Consider the following 14,511-nt stretch of genomic DNA (forward strand, 5'->3'; position numbering starts at 1 on the left):
TTTTTTATCTCATCTGGCTCCCACTCATCATCCTTGACTTCCTTGTATACATGCATTAACATATAAGCCTCATTATAAAGACTAAATGATTTGTTGGTTCAACACCCAGCACTTGTCACATTTCATGTACTAACACTCTGATGGATCAGTACCGGTTAAGGTTAATCCCACAAAATCAGATTAGAAGCTATAGATACGTCTCTAGACCTATTTTAATGAAGAGCAACATACAGTGAGGATATTGAGAAACCCAGGGAAGTGTCAACTGGCTGATTGCATTAAAAAGTTTGTCCCTAGCAAGACAAAACAAGATTTGACAGTGGTGGAGATGATCTACTGGGTCAACCAGAAGGGAGTTTTTGGTTTAGCAGTTGCAAAAAGAGCATATATAAGATAAAAATAGCTCCACTTTTGGTGTATATAAAAAGTGTTGAGTTAATGATCTTTAACAGCTGAATGGTGGAAATTATAGAAGAAAGGAGATCTCAAACATGAAACACTTATCTATTAAGGTGCTTAGTTTGGCATGTAGTGCATCAGAATTTGAAAGAAACGGGAGCACATTTGAGCATGTAAATAGTTCAACCTTTAAATTTTGTGTATGTTCTTCGCTTATTCTTTTATAGTATCTACTATTTATCATTTTTAACAAATCCATTTAAAGAAAACAAACTGACTAGAACACAAGAACATGCATGATCTAGTGTTTGTTAAATACAGTAAGATGCGCGCTTAAGAATCGACGAGATGCAAATATGGTCCTTGATCCAGTATCATTGGATGACATCGGCAATGGTAAAGAGTGGTTAATTGGACGATGGATGAATACCCTGTTTTTGATAATGAGGATTTGACATGGACAACTAGAAGAGAGGCAAGCACTGAGAAGTGAGAAGCCTTAGGTAAACTGCAATTCACCTATAAGTTGATAAGTTGAGGGATCACCTACTTCACACAAATCTTCCAATATGTATACTTAAAAAGTATACCTAAGACCTTTAATCACAAGGTTTGAATCGTTATGTGAGTTTGATCTTATCATGTGGTTTTATTGGAAAGGCGCTAAAGTACGACTTCATATAGAAATCACCATTTAAGAGCAAAATGCTTCTTGAAGATGAAGTTTTTGGTTACGTCACCAGCATACCTCATATACCACTGGTTTTGCTTTATATCAACTTGAGGGAGGCATCCTGATGTATATAAAAATATACATTTTTTAAGCATCAAAAAATCTCCAAAATACTATATTTTATTATATTATCTAGTTCAAATAGCTACTTATTATGTTAATTTCTATTTTCAAGTTTATGCCAGCCTCAAACAAAGAAAAATGAAGAAAAAATGAAGAAATTATGTATTAGCCAATTTAACACACCTCCCTGTTCAAGAAGCACATCCCTGTGGTCACCTTTCAAAGAAAAGACAAATTCTGATGAAGCTAACAAGGGGTTGGTCTCAACTAGCACACCCCCGTGGTCACCTTTTCAAAATAAAGACAGAATTTGATGAAGCTAACACGGAGCCGTGTCTCATGTAGCACGCCCCCTGTGGTCACCCTCCCAAGAAAAGACAAAAATATAAGCATCTGACATCTAAAACATACCCCCATGTCACACCCACCACTCCCCCATGCTAAGTCATCATATGTACGATGGACAAGAATTTAATGCACCTGGACAACTAGGAATGCTAAAAAGAAAATCTTGATATTTTATCCAAAATATATTTCCTTGTGTTGTACTTTGAAAAGATGAGATACATGCTATGATCAATTTCTCTAGTCTTGGTAATTCTAAAACAACAATGTTAAATACGATTGATTAGGCTGCAATGCTAGTTAAATCATATGTTAAAGGAATGTGTAATTATAGTCTACTTAAAATAAACCAAGGGGAGGTTGTATGACTAAACTATAATCACCCAAAGTTGTTAGGATTAGTATTTGAAAATCGAAGTCAATCCTAATCTTTATACTTTACTAAAACTACTTGCTTACTTAAATTGACATTTTCGTGATAGACATGAAGTTATGCATTTTACTTTCTTTTATGTCATAGGGTGATTCACTTAGGAATGAGGGGTTATTCTATCTTATATTATTAAAGCAATTTAATCACATATTCATAATATTAATAATCAAAGAAGAGTTAAGTGAATTCATGATTTAGATGGTAACCTTTATATATTGATTTTCTCGTCTAAAATCCATCTACTTGTTCACCTATTTTATTTTATTATAACTTAAAAAGATTTAGTTTAAAAACACCCCTAACTGATTATTACCTTCTGTTAATTTAGAACAAAGATTAATTATTAGAAATCATTCATGTCCATGGATCGATACTTAATTCTTATCAATACGATTCTACATATAAGACAGATATTGCTTATATGTGTGTGGTTTAGTCTTAGTAGAATCATTTTATATTAAAACCTGGTTTTGTGTGAAATCAAAGAAATCAATGCTTTTTATGCATACCCACACACCACACTACATCCTTACTGTGTTCATCGTTAATTTTAATGGTGATTATGGTCTTCTTTGTATTTATAGTGATTAACTTTCCATTGATATTGTTATTGGTGGTGGCAGTTTCTGCATTCATCATAGCACTCAACGATTGGGGTTTTTTATAATACATGATTTGAATCAACACATTGGTAATACAAGATATACAAACGTTTTACCAGCATGTACAAACACATTTCTACATATTGGTAACACAATGGAATCACGCAGAAGGTTATAACAGCCTATACAAACGGTAATTTCACGCATATCACTCCCTCGGGTTCAAACAAATAGGCCTGTACTCACAATCATGCAAGCAAATCTAGTAATCACTCTCAGCGATCTGCTATCAAGGCAGGCGCATAACAGCACGATGCATATCCAATTTAAAGTTATCAAATTATAACTCAAGCACTGAATCACTAATACTTTTTAAAATTGTAGCCAATCAAAGCCACATGTCAATCTATAATCGCTGTCATTGACATAAACCGCCTGTGGTACTACGTCAGCACATACCACTTTTTTTTGCAAGTGTAAGGACCATGAGAAGATTTCAGAGTAAAATGCATGTAAGTAAACACAACACTGACCTAATTACCCTTGACATAAACATACTAAAACTACCCGAACAACTACTAGTATTGTGTAATACACTAATTGCAAATGAATACTCTAGTACAAAAGCCGTATTTTTCAATGAAGCAGTTATTGAAAAGCTCAACATCAATTGCAAAGATGTGATCACAACAAGAAAGGATGCACCGACCAATAGACCCATAACTAATACCGAATTATATTTTCGCAATCTGAGGCATACCATGTATGCTAATCACTACAACCTACCATGAAAAAGGTCGGGAGGACCTATGTTAGTGGAGCAAAAAGACAAGCATCAATTACTCCATCCAGACCTAACGCTAAAGGAATCATGCCAAAGAGACAACTCGAAGAAACAACTACCAAACAACCTCACAAACAATAGATACTAATTAACACATATCATATCAGATAAGGGTGAATCATGCAAATTAGCAAAAGAATGAAGGCGTAGAAGAACACGTATTCTAAGGCTGCAAACACTTTTTGAACATCAGCAGCACCAATCAACAACAACGTACAACTCTAGGACACTCTTTTACAATGCAAAATGCCCTTTTGAACATTAGCAACTTTGAAAAAGACATGCAGATGCTCAACTTACATCACCTTGCTGAGGTAGTAAATAAGTACAAAAACTGTATTAACCACATACAATTATGTAAACTTGGGGGCATTTTTGGTAACTCATCAAGTGGTCACAGTTATGAAATAACATAGCACGCATTCCCCATACTATATCTTTTAACTACAATTAGTGGCACATCAGTAGCCAAGTGCGGGTAATTATTCTAGTTGTAATTTATAAGGCACACAATATTTTTGAAGTATATAAATGTTATCCTTTTTTTCTTTTCTTTCAAAGTTGTAACTTATTTACAGACCAACATAAGTTACTATTTCTACTTAAAGGTGTCTTTCAAAAGAAAAACAAATGGTTTTCACTAAGCACAATGCCATTTCACCTTGTTTAATGATGACTTTTTATGAGTAATTTAGACCATTTGAATACAAAAACACCAACTAAAACCATTAGGAGGTAAGAAAAATAAAAACTCAACAAAAAAAAAATTTAGCAAAATACAGTTCAATCCTCAAGAATTCACACTTCATCAGGCGCAATCCCTTAAGTTTAATGTGTTATAATCTTACCCTTGTTCTTTGCTTTACTACCCAATCCTCTACTCATGTTTATTCAACTTCGACCAAAAAAGTAACCTACACACAAACTTATCATAATTAGTTTAAATTCTTTAACATTCTAAGCAACATTTTAATGATACATATTTCAAGTGCTTCACACAATTCGAGATTGCAGGAAATTATTCAATGTTAGGATTAACTGTAACACACATACAATTTCAAATGAAAAAAAAAAAGATATACAAGTTTACCTGGTTTCAGTTATTGTAGACATCCTATATTTGTTGCTAGTAGTGTATTACTTAGTTCTTGCCTGAAAATACATTTTTTGTCATAAAAATTAAAAAATTCATGAAGAAGAAATTATTATCAGGAACCAGAGAGCATACTTGTTACAATGGTTATTTGTCAATTGGCTCCTTTGGGTCTACAAAGTTAATCCACCATGCCAGTAAACCCAATAATGTGCAAACCTTTCAATGGAAAAATGCTCTGTGGAAGATGACTTATGCTTGTACCTTCTATATTTAACTCTATTAAACATTCCAAAAGTCCAAGTTCCTCCGGCAATTTCTCAACCCCAATACAATGAGAGAGGTGTAAATACTTTAAACATTTCAATTTACAGATGTTGTTTGGAATATCTCGTAAATGTTTACATTCTGTTATGATTAGCTTCTCTAAACATTCTAATTGACCAAGGTCATCAGGTAACTTCTCTAGTAGCAAACCTGATTTAAGTTCAAGAGATTTTAGATGTTTCAACATCCATATGCTTTTTGGAAGATGCTTGATCACTTTAATTGACAAAGTTATATCTTCAAGATGATTACATTCTTTAATATCTAACATCTCCAAATGTGGAGTCAGCCCAAGGTTCAGGTTACTCAGCCTAGAACCACTTAAGTTGAGGAATTTAAGATTTGGACATTCAACTGGCACGTGGAGTTCTTCAAAATCATTACATCCTCCAAGATCTAACCTTTCGAGATGTGGAGTTAGACCAAGGTTAAAGGTTCTCAACTTTGAATAACCAAGGTTAAGGAATACAAGCTTTGATGGACTTTCATTAGACATATCAAGTTTCATAAAATCATTGCATCCTGTGAGATCTAATTTCTCCAGATGTGGAGTAAGTCCAAGGTTAAGTTTATTCAACTTAGACCAACAGAGGTATTAATTGGAGCTTTGGGCACTCAACAGGCATGTGAAGCTGTACAAAGTCATTACATCCTCTAAGGTCTAACCTTTCAATATTTGGAGTCATCGCAAGGTCAAAGGATTTCAACTTTGAATAAGCCATATTAAGGAATTTGAGCTTTGGGCATTCATCATGCATTTGAAGTTCTACAAAATTATTACATGCTCCAAGATCTAATCTCTCAAGATGTTGAGTCAACCTAAGGTTAAGGTTACCTAACTTTGACCACCGAATGTCGAGTACTTTGAGCTTTGGACACTCAACGGGCATATAAAGTTCTACAAAGTCATTACATCCCCGAAGATCTAATATCTCAAGATGTGGAGTAAGCCCAATGTCAAAGCTTCTCAACCTCAAATAACTCAAGTTAAGGAACTTGAGCTTCGGACATTTAATGGGCATGTGAAGTTCTTCAAAGTCATTACATCCTCCAAGATCTAACCTCTCAAGATGTGGAGTCAGCCCAAGGTTAAGGTTACGCAACTTTGACCAACGAAGGTCTAGTATTTTGAGCTTTTGACACTTCAATGGCATGAGAAGTTCTACAAGCTCATTACATCCTCGAAGATCTAATCTCTCAAGGTGCGGAGTCAAATGTAGGTCAAAGGTTCTCAACTTTGAGTAACTGAGGTTAAGGAGTCGGAGCTTTAGACATTCTCTAGGCATATGAAGTTCTACAAAGTCATTACATCCACCAACATATAATTTCTCAAGATGTGGAATCAGTTCAAGGTTAAGGCTACTTAACTTAGACCAACGAAGGTCAAGTATTTTGAGGTTTGGACATTCAACAGGCAAGTGAAGCTCTACAAAATCATTACACCCTCCAAGATCTAACCTCTCGAGATGTGGAGTCAGCCCAAGGTCAAGGCTACTCAACTTAGACCAACGTGCGTCGAGTGATTTTAGCTTTTGACATAAAGTATCCATTTGAAGTTCTACAAATTCATTACAACCTCGAAGATCTAATCTCTCAAGATGTGGTGTTAGCCCAAGATTAAGGTTACTCAACTTAGACCAACGAAGATCAAGTAATTTAAGGCTTGTGCATTCAACAGGCATGTAAAGTTCTTCAAAGTCATTACATCCTCCCAGATGTAACCTCTCAAGATGTGGAGTCAACCCAAGGTCTAAGGCTTTCAACTTTGAGTAAGTAGCGTTAAGTAATCTAAGGTTTGAACATTTAACGGGTAATTGAAATCCTACAAACTCATTACATCCTCCAAGATCTAAACTCTCAAGATGTGGTGCCATACCAAGGTTAATGTTTCTCAACTTAGAGCAATGGAGGTCGATCAGTTTGAGATTTGAAAATTCTATAAACATGTGAAGTTCTACGAAGTCATTACATCCACCAAGTTCTAACCTCTCTATATTTGGAGTCAGTCCAAGGTTCAAGGTTCTTAACTTTGAAGAACTGAGGTTAAGGAATCGGAGATTTTTAAGAACCTATCATATGCAAACAAAAAAATATATGAATATCACTATAATGACAAATATAAACTATGATGCATAATGAAAAACAACTTGTAAACCTTCATTTTACCTTACTTTCTCCATCTTCCCAGAGTTCAGAAATGTTGCTGAAACACATTTCCAAGCTAACAAGATTATTTGCTTCAAATGTTTTAGGTAAACTCCAAAAAGGGTAATAATACCAATGTATAAATCGTAAAGAATTTGGTAAGTATTGGTAAATTTCATCAAATTTCCAACTGCTATTTAAAAAATCATTATGACCTTTACGAAGATAGAAAGATCTATTATTCACGTAAAGATATCTAAGTTCGTTCATGTTTCTAAGACCTTTCATAATGATAGTTGGATGGAGATCCCCGTGCCGTAGTTTTATGTATCTTGTTGCTTGAGTTCCCTGTAAGTAAAAAAGTAGAAGCATGATTTTTTTTTAGTTCATGACAAATAAAAATGTTAGTATTCTTCTTTACAAATAAACTTAAACCTTACCATGTCCTTAACCAATATATCTTTAATTTCCTTCTCAATCCATAATCGACTATGTCTATGAGGTTTAGTAGGGTGTAAACGACGAATAATACTCTTGCCCATTTCTTCAACGTGGTCATGTAAGGACACACGATCATTACCAGAAATGGTTATCAAAGATTTCTGCTCAAGAACCCTTAGACCAATTTGAGCATAAAATCCACAGCTTTCAAGTATTCTGATTACTTCTTCTTTCATTTCACCTTTTAATATGCATGCAACATTTAGGAATATTTCTTTATGATCATTCTCTAAAGCAACAAAGCTTAGTTCCAATTTTTCAAAGGTTTGCTTCTCTGGAATTTTTTTTAATCTTTCTAGGGCATCTACCCATTCATGCTCAGTTTTACCACAAAGAAATGAACCTAGAGCTTTAACTGTTAATGGAAGACCAGCAGCATAATGCACAACTTTTCCCGATAGCTCTTCATAACCTCGAATTGGAGTCTCTCCCCCAAATGCATACCTATTAAACAGGCATATTGCTTCCTCGTGTGATAACAAATTCGCTTCATGAATAAAGTTCACCCGGTGAGCTGCTAACACTTGCTCATCTCTTGTTGTGATGATGATTTTACTTCCAGATTTAAACCAATTAGGCTCACCTGCTAACGCCTCAAGCTGGTCGATACGATCAACATCATCTAGAACAAGAAGAACCTTTCTACTACGCAACATCTTTTTCAGAATATTTTTTCCCGAATTAACACTTGTTACTCCGATGCTTTGATCATTTAACACATCTGTAAGAATCTGTTTTTGCAATTTCTTGAAACCAGATAAAGACTCTTTTGAAACTTCTCTTACATTCTCAACAAAGCTTGTACCTTCGAACCAAATGGCTATCTTATCATAAACCGCTCTTGCTAGAGTTGTCTTCCCACTTCCTCCCATCCCTTTGATTCCAATCATGCAAACATCATCAAAACCACTTTCTAAAGATGAAACTATAACCTTTGCACGTGTCTCCATACCTACTAATTTTGCATCGTCACTGGAATTAATCAATCGTAGCTCTAGTGAAATCTGGTCAACAATCTTTTGGATAAATTTAGCTTCATGCCTGTTTGTTAAAGAAGTGACACAATTAAGTTCAAATCCATACCATACAATCATAAATTGATAGCACAGTATATACACGTCTTTCATGTTCAATCTTTCAAAGAATAAAATTTGACTTATAATTCAACAATACAACAGGAGCCTTTTGAACATAGATTAGCTAGAAAGGAACGGAAAATATAGAATATAGCACGAACAAATTACCCATCAAGAGTATTCTTCAACTCCCACCCAGCGAGACCGGCTGCTTTTTGAAGAGCCTCTCTCCATCTCCCAGCATCTTCATTTTTATGTTTGGCAAATGCTTCTCCAACCGCCCCAATTTGTTTTCGGATTTCAGTGGGTTCCACGTCATAAAACACGGGGTAAGCAGTGTGCTCTATCGCCTTCTGGCACTCCATAATCTTTACAAGCTCGTCCAAGCACCACGTTGAAGATGCATAGTTCTTGGAGAAAACAATGATGTAAAATTTCGAGTTTTCGATGGATCCAATAAGCTCATCACTTATCCGGTTCCCTTTCTTGATTTTCTCATCATCTTTGTAAGTTTCGATGCTCTTTTGTTTAAGAGCATAATAAAGATGATCAACAAAAGTTTTACGGGTGTCTTCACCCCTAAAACTAAAAAATACGTCATATTTGAAGCTCTTTTGAATGAACGAACTTGAAGCAGATGCCATTGAATATATATTTGAATGATCCAATAAACTGATATCTTAGTTGGGGGAAATTTATATGAACTAACTGCAAACAAACTTGGAAGAGATGAATAACCCTTCAAGAGTTAACATATTGGTTGGAAGAAAATTAGCAATTACGTGAAGAAATGTAACGCCTGTCAATTGGTCAAATGGATTAGATGCCTATTTTGAATTTTGTGTTTATCTCTCTTATTTTTTCCACACGTAACCAAACGTCAAGCCGTTCAATCATTCCGTACATAATTGATTCTAATTAACTTACGTGACAAAAGAATAAAAAAAAAACAAAACATGATATTTTGTGATAATCTTTCTGAAGAATGATACGTGGTAGGTTGGCCGCCATTTTTATTTCAGGGCGGTTAGGTGGTTAAGATATAAAATGAGAGATTAATGATTCAACTTTGGTAAAATACAACAAAAAAATGGTAGGTTGGCCTTTTATCCCTATTAAATGTAGCATAAACTATATTTGTACATGAGTGTACGAGTAAAATTGGCCTGCCGTTCTATTTATTTTTATTTTTATTGTACCAGCTTTAATTAGTTGGGTCTAAATTATGAGTGCATTAACTAGTTATTTGTCAAGCTGGTTAATGGCAATACCGTTTATGGTTTTTGAGTAGAAAATCTCTAACTTGTCTAAGCGGTTTCGGTTATTAACCTAACCGGCTAAAATAACTGGTTTTTATTAAAAATTAATAATTAATTGCTAAAATCCCCTTATTATATACGATGTTCTCGATTTAAGATGTTTTTGAAATTCATAAGCATATTCCAGATATTGAGCATAAAAGGAAGTTGATGCAATTTAAAATTATAGTGGCTTGTTGGTGTATGGAATAATTTTATCTTTGATAAATAAACCGATCAAGGTTGATAATATTTTTGGAGACATCAAAGTATTAACTTTCTTATAGATTAAAAATTGGCTAGAGGTTCGAACGTAGATTAGACTAAATGGAAAGTGTTAGTTGTGTAATTGCTTTTTAAATGTATCGGCTAGCCCTTTCTAGCTTCTTGGTAGTGAGGGAGTTTCGCTTTTACTTTAATGGAAATTTGCGGTTTAACGAAAATAATAAAAAATAAAATAAAAACCTGCATGTGGTGCGAGAATGTTGCCAACTTTTTAAAATTCTGAAAGTTAATTAAACGCGTAATGACACATGTTATTAACAATTAAAAATCTGTTTACAGAGTGGAATTTTGAATTTCGGAGTGTTTGACGTCACCCGGTTGTCAGCTAGTGACGTACCATTGGCGTGGCTTCATCCTTCACTTGGGCCTCCCGTTTTCAATTGTTCAAAAGTAAAAAACTACAATTCTAGAATCATACAGAATGACGATAAATTATTAAAGATGTTCAAAGATTGAGAAATACGATCACATATATAAATGATCATGTATTCAGGGTAGAATTATTAATATATAATACAATTGAGAGCTTTGGTGTCGCCAAGCCCCCATCGGGTTACTTGACGGAATCATATAAGTCAAGGCATTTACTTTTTTTTCGTTTTACTTTCGGTGCTGTAACAATAACGGACTGAATATCATTTTTCTTTATAGTTCTGGTATCGTAATGAACGTGATGGAAACCGGCCGAATTCGCGTAGACTCACTGTGTTTTAGTTCTGGTACCGTAACAAATGTAACAAAGACGACCAGTGCTTTGTTTTAGTTCTGGTACCATTAGGTTTTTTGTTGTTACTATTAGGTTTTTTTTCTTTGTTATTATAAAGCATTGTTTATGTAGATTGGTATTTTAGTTGATTTTGTTTCCTACGCCTCATTTTTGGTGATTCGTATTGTTTCCTATGTTTTCAAGTTAAAATTATTTTGTACATGAGCATTCATATATATATATATATATATATATATATATATATATGGGAGGGTTATCCGCAAAACAAGTAGTTTCCTAGGAAGACTATGAATAAATCATAGCCATTGGATTATGTTAATCAATGGTTAAGATTTAAAATTACCAAAAACCGACATAGTTTCCTAGAATTACTTTTTCTCCATTATAACCGGCATAGTTTCGTATAATTGTTCTTTCACCATGGGTTGTAATGCCACATGCCAAAAATCAATTTGTTCTTACTATTCATAGGAAAATCCTTATTTTTATTTGAACCTTTCTGTATATAATAGGGGAGGAATATTTTGAGAACATTGTTGAGTTTTAAGAACTTAAGAACTCTATTCTTGGCCACACATTTAATTAAATGGATTAGATTATGTTGTTGAGATTAAATCTGATTAAAAAATCAACGGAGGAGAGAGAATAAATATGTAAGCGATTACACTAATTTTAACGTTTGTCACACATATGTAAAAAGTCGACTCGGTGCATAAAAAATTCTGTAATTTATTTACGTATATGTAACCTACATATATTACGCATGTGTAAAAAAAATTGTTGCATTGAGTTCTTTCGAGTTCTTAAAACTCAAAGTGGTTCTCATTTGAAATCTCCCCTGTATGTATGTATGTATGTATATGTATAGGGTTAGGTTAAAATAAACCAACTTGAGTTGTGAAAACTCTAGAAACCCATTCTCAATCATATGTTTTTAATTAAAGTTTGAATCTTGTCGTCCACAATTAAAGCTAATAAAAAATGTAAACATAAATATAATTTTTTTTCTCTTCTGAAAACATATATAAAAATTAGTAAAAAATATTAAAAAATAGCAAAATAATTCTTTTTTATTTTTCGATGTTTTATATTAAATGTAACAACATATATTACATGTGTAAAAAAAATGATGTTACATAGTGTTTTACGGGTTTTCACAACTCAAATGTGTTTTCATTATATATTTCTTCTATGTGTGTGTGTGTTGGGGGGGATGGATATTGCGAGAAGTGATATTACAGTGAGAAGTGCGAGAAATAAATTTGAGTCGTTGATTATGTTTGATTTATGGTTTATAATCATAATGGCATTCTTGTAATAAATATAGAATTCATTTATAAGGTTTTTTATTAGAAAATGGGTACTTTGGTCTTATTCTACCATAACAAATGTTTACAATCAATGAATTCCCTAAACATTTGCTAATATATCATTTAATGATTAATACTAACCTAATACTCCTATCCGAATTTAATACCAAGGTTTGACTTCATTTTTTTTTCTTTTGTTTCAAATATATTAAAATACATCACGATATAACTCAATTTGTTATTTTTTTCTTTTTTTTTTCTTTTGCTTCAAATCATAAATAATGTGATTCATAAAATTATTTTACAAACTATTTTACACAAGTAATATTATGTAAGTTTATATATGTACTGTGTAGGTGATATCATGAATGTGTAGGTGAAAATTTTACATGTGTAGGTTATTAGCATAATCTGTTATTTATTATATGTAATTTAATGTAAATAATAAAAAAAATTATTTTGTAGTGTGTAGGTTTATATATGTATTGTGTATGTGGTATTTCGAATTGTGTGTGTGTATATTTCATCGTGTGCAGGTCCATATACGTACCATGGTATTTCGAATTGTGTGTATGTAAATTTTATCGTATGTAGTTATGTAAGTTCATGTATGTACTATGTAGGTGGTATTTCTAATTGTGTATGTGTAAATTTTATCATGTATAGGTTCATATATATACACTGTGGAGGTGACATTTCGAATTGTATGTGTAAATTTTATCATGTGTATGATCATTTATGTATTGTGTATGTGATTTTACGAATTCAGTATAAAGTTGAAAGTCTTCCTAAATTTGGTTAAGTTCGAAAAATTAAAATGAACGAATTAATCTTAAATTAAAAATACAAAAAACAAACAATTTTAACGAAAAAAATAGTTTGTAACTTAGTTATATTTGTTGATAAAACGGAATTATGAAGATCGATTATTTTATGGTAAATGAAACTAGTTATATTATAAAAATATTTAAATTAAAAAACAGAAAATATGTAACTTACCTCACACATAAGTTACTTACCATATAAGAAAAAAACTTTGTATTAAGATGCCCCTTCTATTAAAATAAACCATAAATAAAAGAAAATTTATGATTAGTTGTAATTACTTCTTGCACTTTTCACAATAAGAAACACTTTTGAAGTGAACCTAATCCCATATATTTGTGTGTGTATATATATATATATATGTATATAATTATATTATTTATGACGCCATCTGAGTCAAACACAGGTCTGCCCTCCCGGGTTGGTCCGACCTTTGACTTGGTAAGGCGTCCGGGTCAACACACAAACCGGGTCTGAAAACATGCTAAAGTCATAAACCTCTAATGAAAATACACACATGCGTATTCATAATTTCATATACACACAAAGACATAAATATACGCAATCAACTTTGACAACTCTATAGGAAATAATAGTAGGTGCATTTACTGTGTAATTTTCTAACATGACATGAAACAAATATGAAATTTGTGGTTTCTAGTTTTGTTTAAAGGGGCACAAGTCAAGGTTGAATTAGGATAGCGTGTTGTATTCTATTCAGCAATACATGATGGTCATGTAGAATTTGTTAACCGTGAAAGTATATAGCAACTAACAAGAGTCGGAAAATTTGTTAGGAATTCAAACAAGAGAGAGGGGTTGTGCTTGTGTCAACCCGACTGGTTCGTAGTTTGACCCATTTAACACACACACGTACATACTTTTTAAAAATCGTTTTATGTAATAACTTAAGTATTTGGTACTTTTTTATACCCAAGTCTAAAAGTCCTTTTTAAAAATCGGTATAGTTTAAACATGGGCATGTGAAAGAAGTTAAATAATTTTTTTTTGTTTCAATTGGGTCATGTTTGTGCCATGTTTGAATTCATACTGGGGTCAACCCATCAACTCGTGAATACAAGCTGCTTATGCATTTATGCTATATTATTTTCTTCCACTCTCTCTCTCTACTTAAAAATGTATAGGTATTTGTCACATGATTCATCAAGTGTGTATTTTTCCCTAAAGAAATGTTAAGTGGGCTGTGAGGGTTGTCCACACCACTAATTAAAGGAGAGGATCCACAAAAATCCACATCTTTATCTACCTGCAATTGCTATACCTTACATTCTAAATATTATAGTGGTTTTTAACAATTTTGACTTGACTATAGGTATCTAGTCTTCTATCCAAGACGCGTGAAACACGATGATGACAAATATTTGGTTTATATATTGTGAAACTTATTTATAATACATTATAAAAAATACTAACATGTGATACAAATACAAAAATACAATTGACATACAAGTTGCAGAGTGAAAACTGGCGATATATGTTCTATC

At 33.0% G+C, this 14,511-nt stretch overlaps 1 protein-coding gene across 1 annotated transcript; it reads right to left on the reverse strand.

The window, feature by feature from the left end:
• Positions 1 to 4,693: 4,693 nt before the first annotated feature.
• LOC143600343 (uncharacterized) lies at positions 4,694 to 9,205 on the reverse strand. Its single transcript, XM_077078062.1, has 5 exons — positions 8,730 to 9,205; positions 7,425 to 8,526; positions 7,006 to 7,332; positions 5,428 to 6,908; positions 4,694 to 5,321 (listed from the first exon to the last, which is right to left on the reverse strand). The coding sequence occupies exons 1-5, from the start codon at positions 9,203 to 9,205 to the stop codon at positions 4,694 to 4,696; spliced, it is 4,014 nt and encodes a 1,337-aa protein (XP_076934177.1).
• Between the last annotated feature and the right edge of the window lie 5,306 nt (positions 9,206 to 14,511).

The sequence above is a fragment of the Bidens hawaiensis genome, unplaced genomic scaffold, assembly GCF_021521415.1.
Source record: "Bidens hawaiensis isolate Kalapana, Puna unplaced genomic scaffold, B.hawaiensis_p1.1 tig00053961_1, whole genome shotgun sequence".
NCBI classification, from domain to species: Eukaryota; Viridiplantae; Streptophyta; class Magnoliopsida; order Asterales; family Asteraceae; genus Bidens; species Bidens hawaiensis.

Bases quoted from the DNA above. Each gene is read 5' to 3' on its own strand.
- LOC143600343 (XM_077078062.1), bottom strand. From the start codon at position 9,205: ATGGCATCTGCTTCAAGTTCGTTCATTCAAAAGAGCTTCAAATATGAC. The intron at 8,527-8,729 runs GTAATTTGTTCG...TTTAACAAACAG, and splicing joins TTGAAGAATACTCTTGATGG to GCATGAAGCTAAATTTATCC. The intron at 6,909-7,005 runs GTAAAATGAAGG...TGCATATGATAG, and splicing joins GGGAAGATGGAGAAAGTAAG to GTTCTTAAAAATCTCCGATT.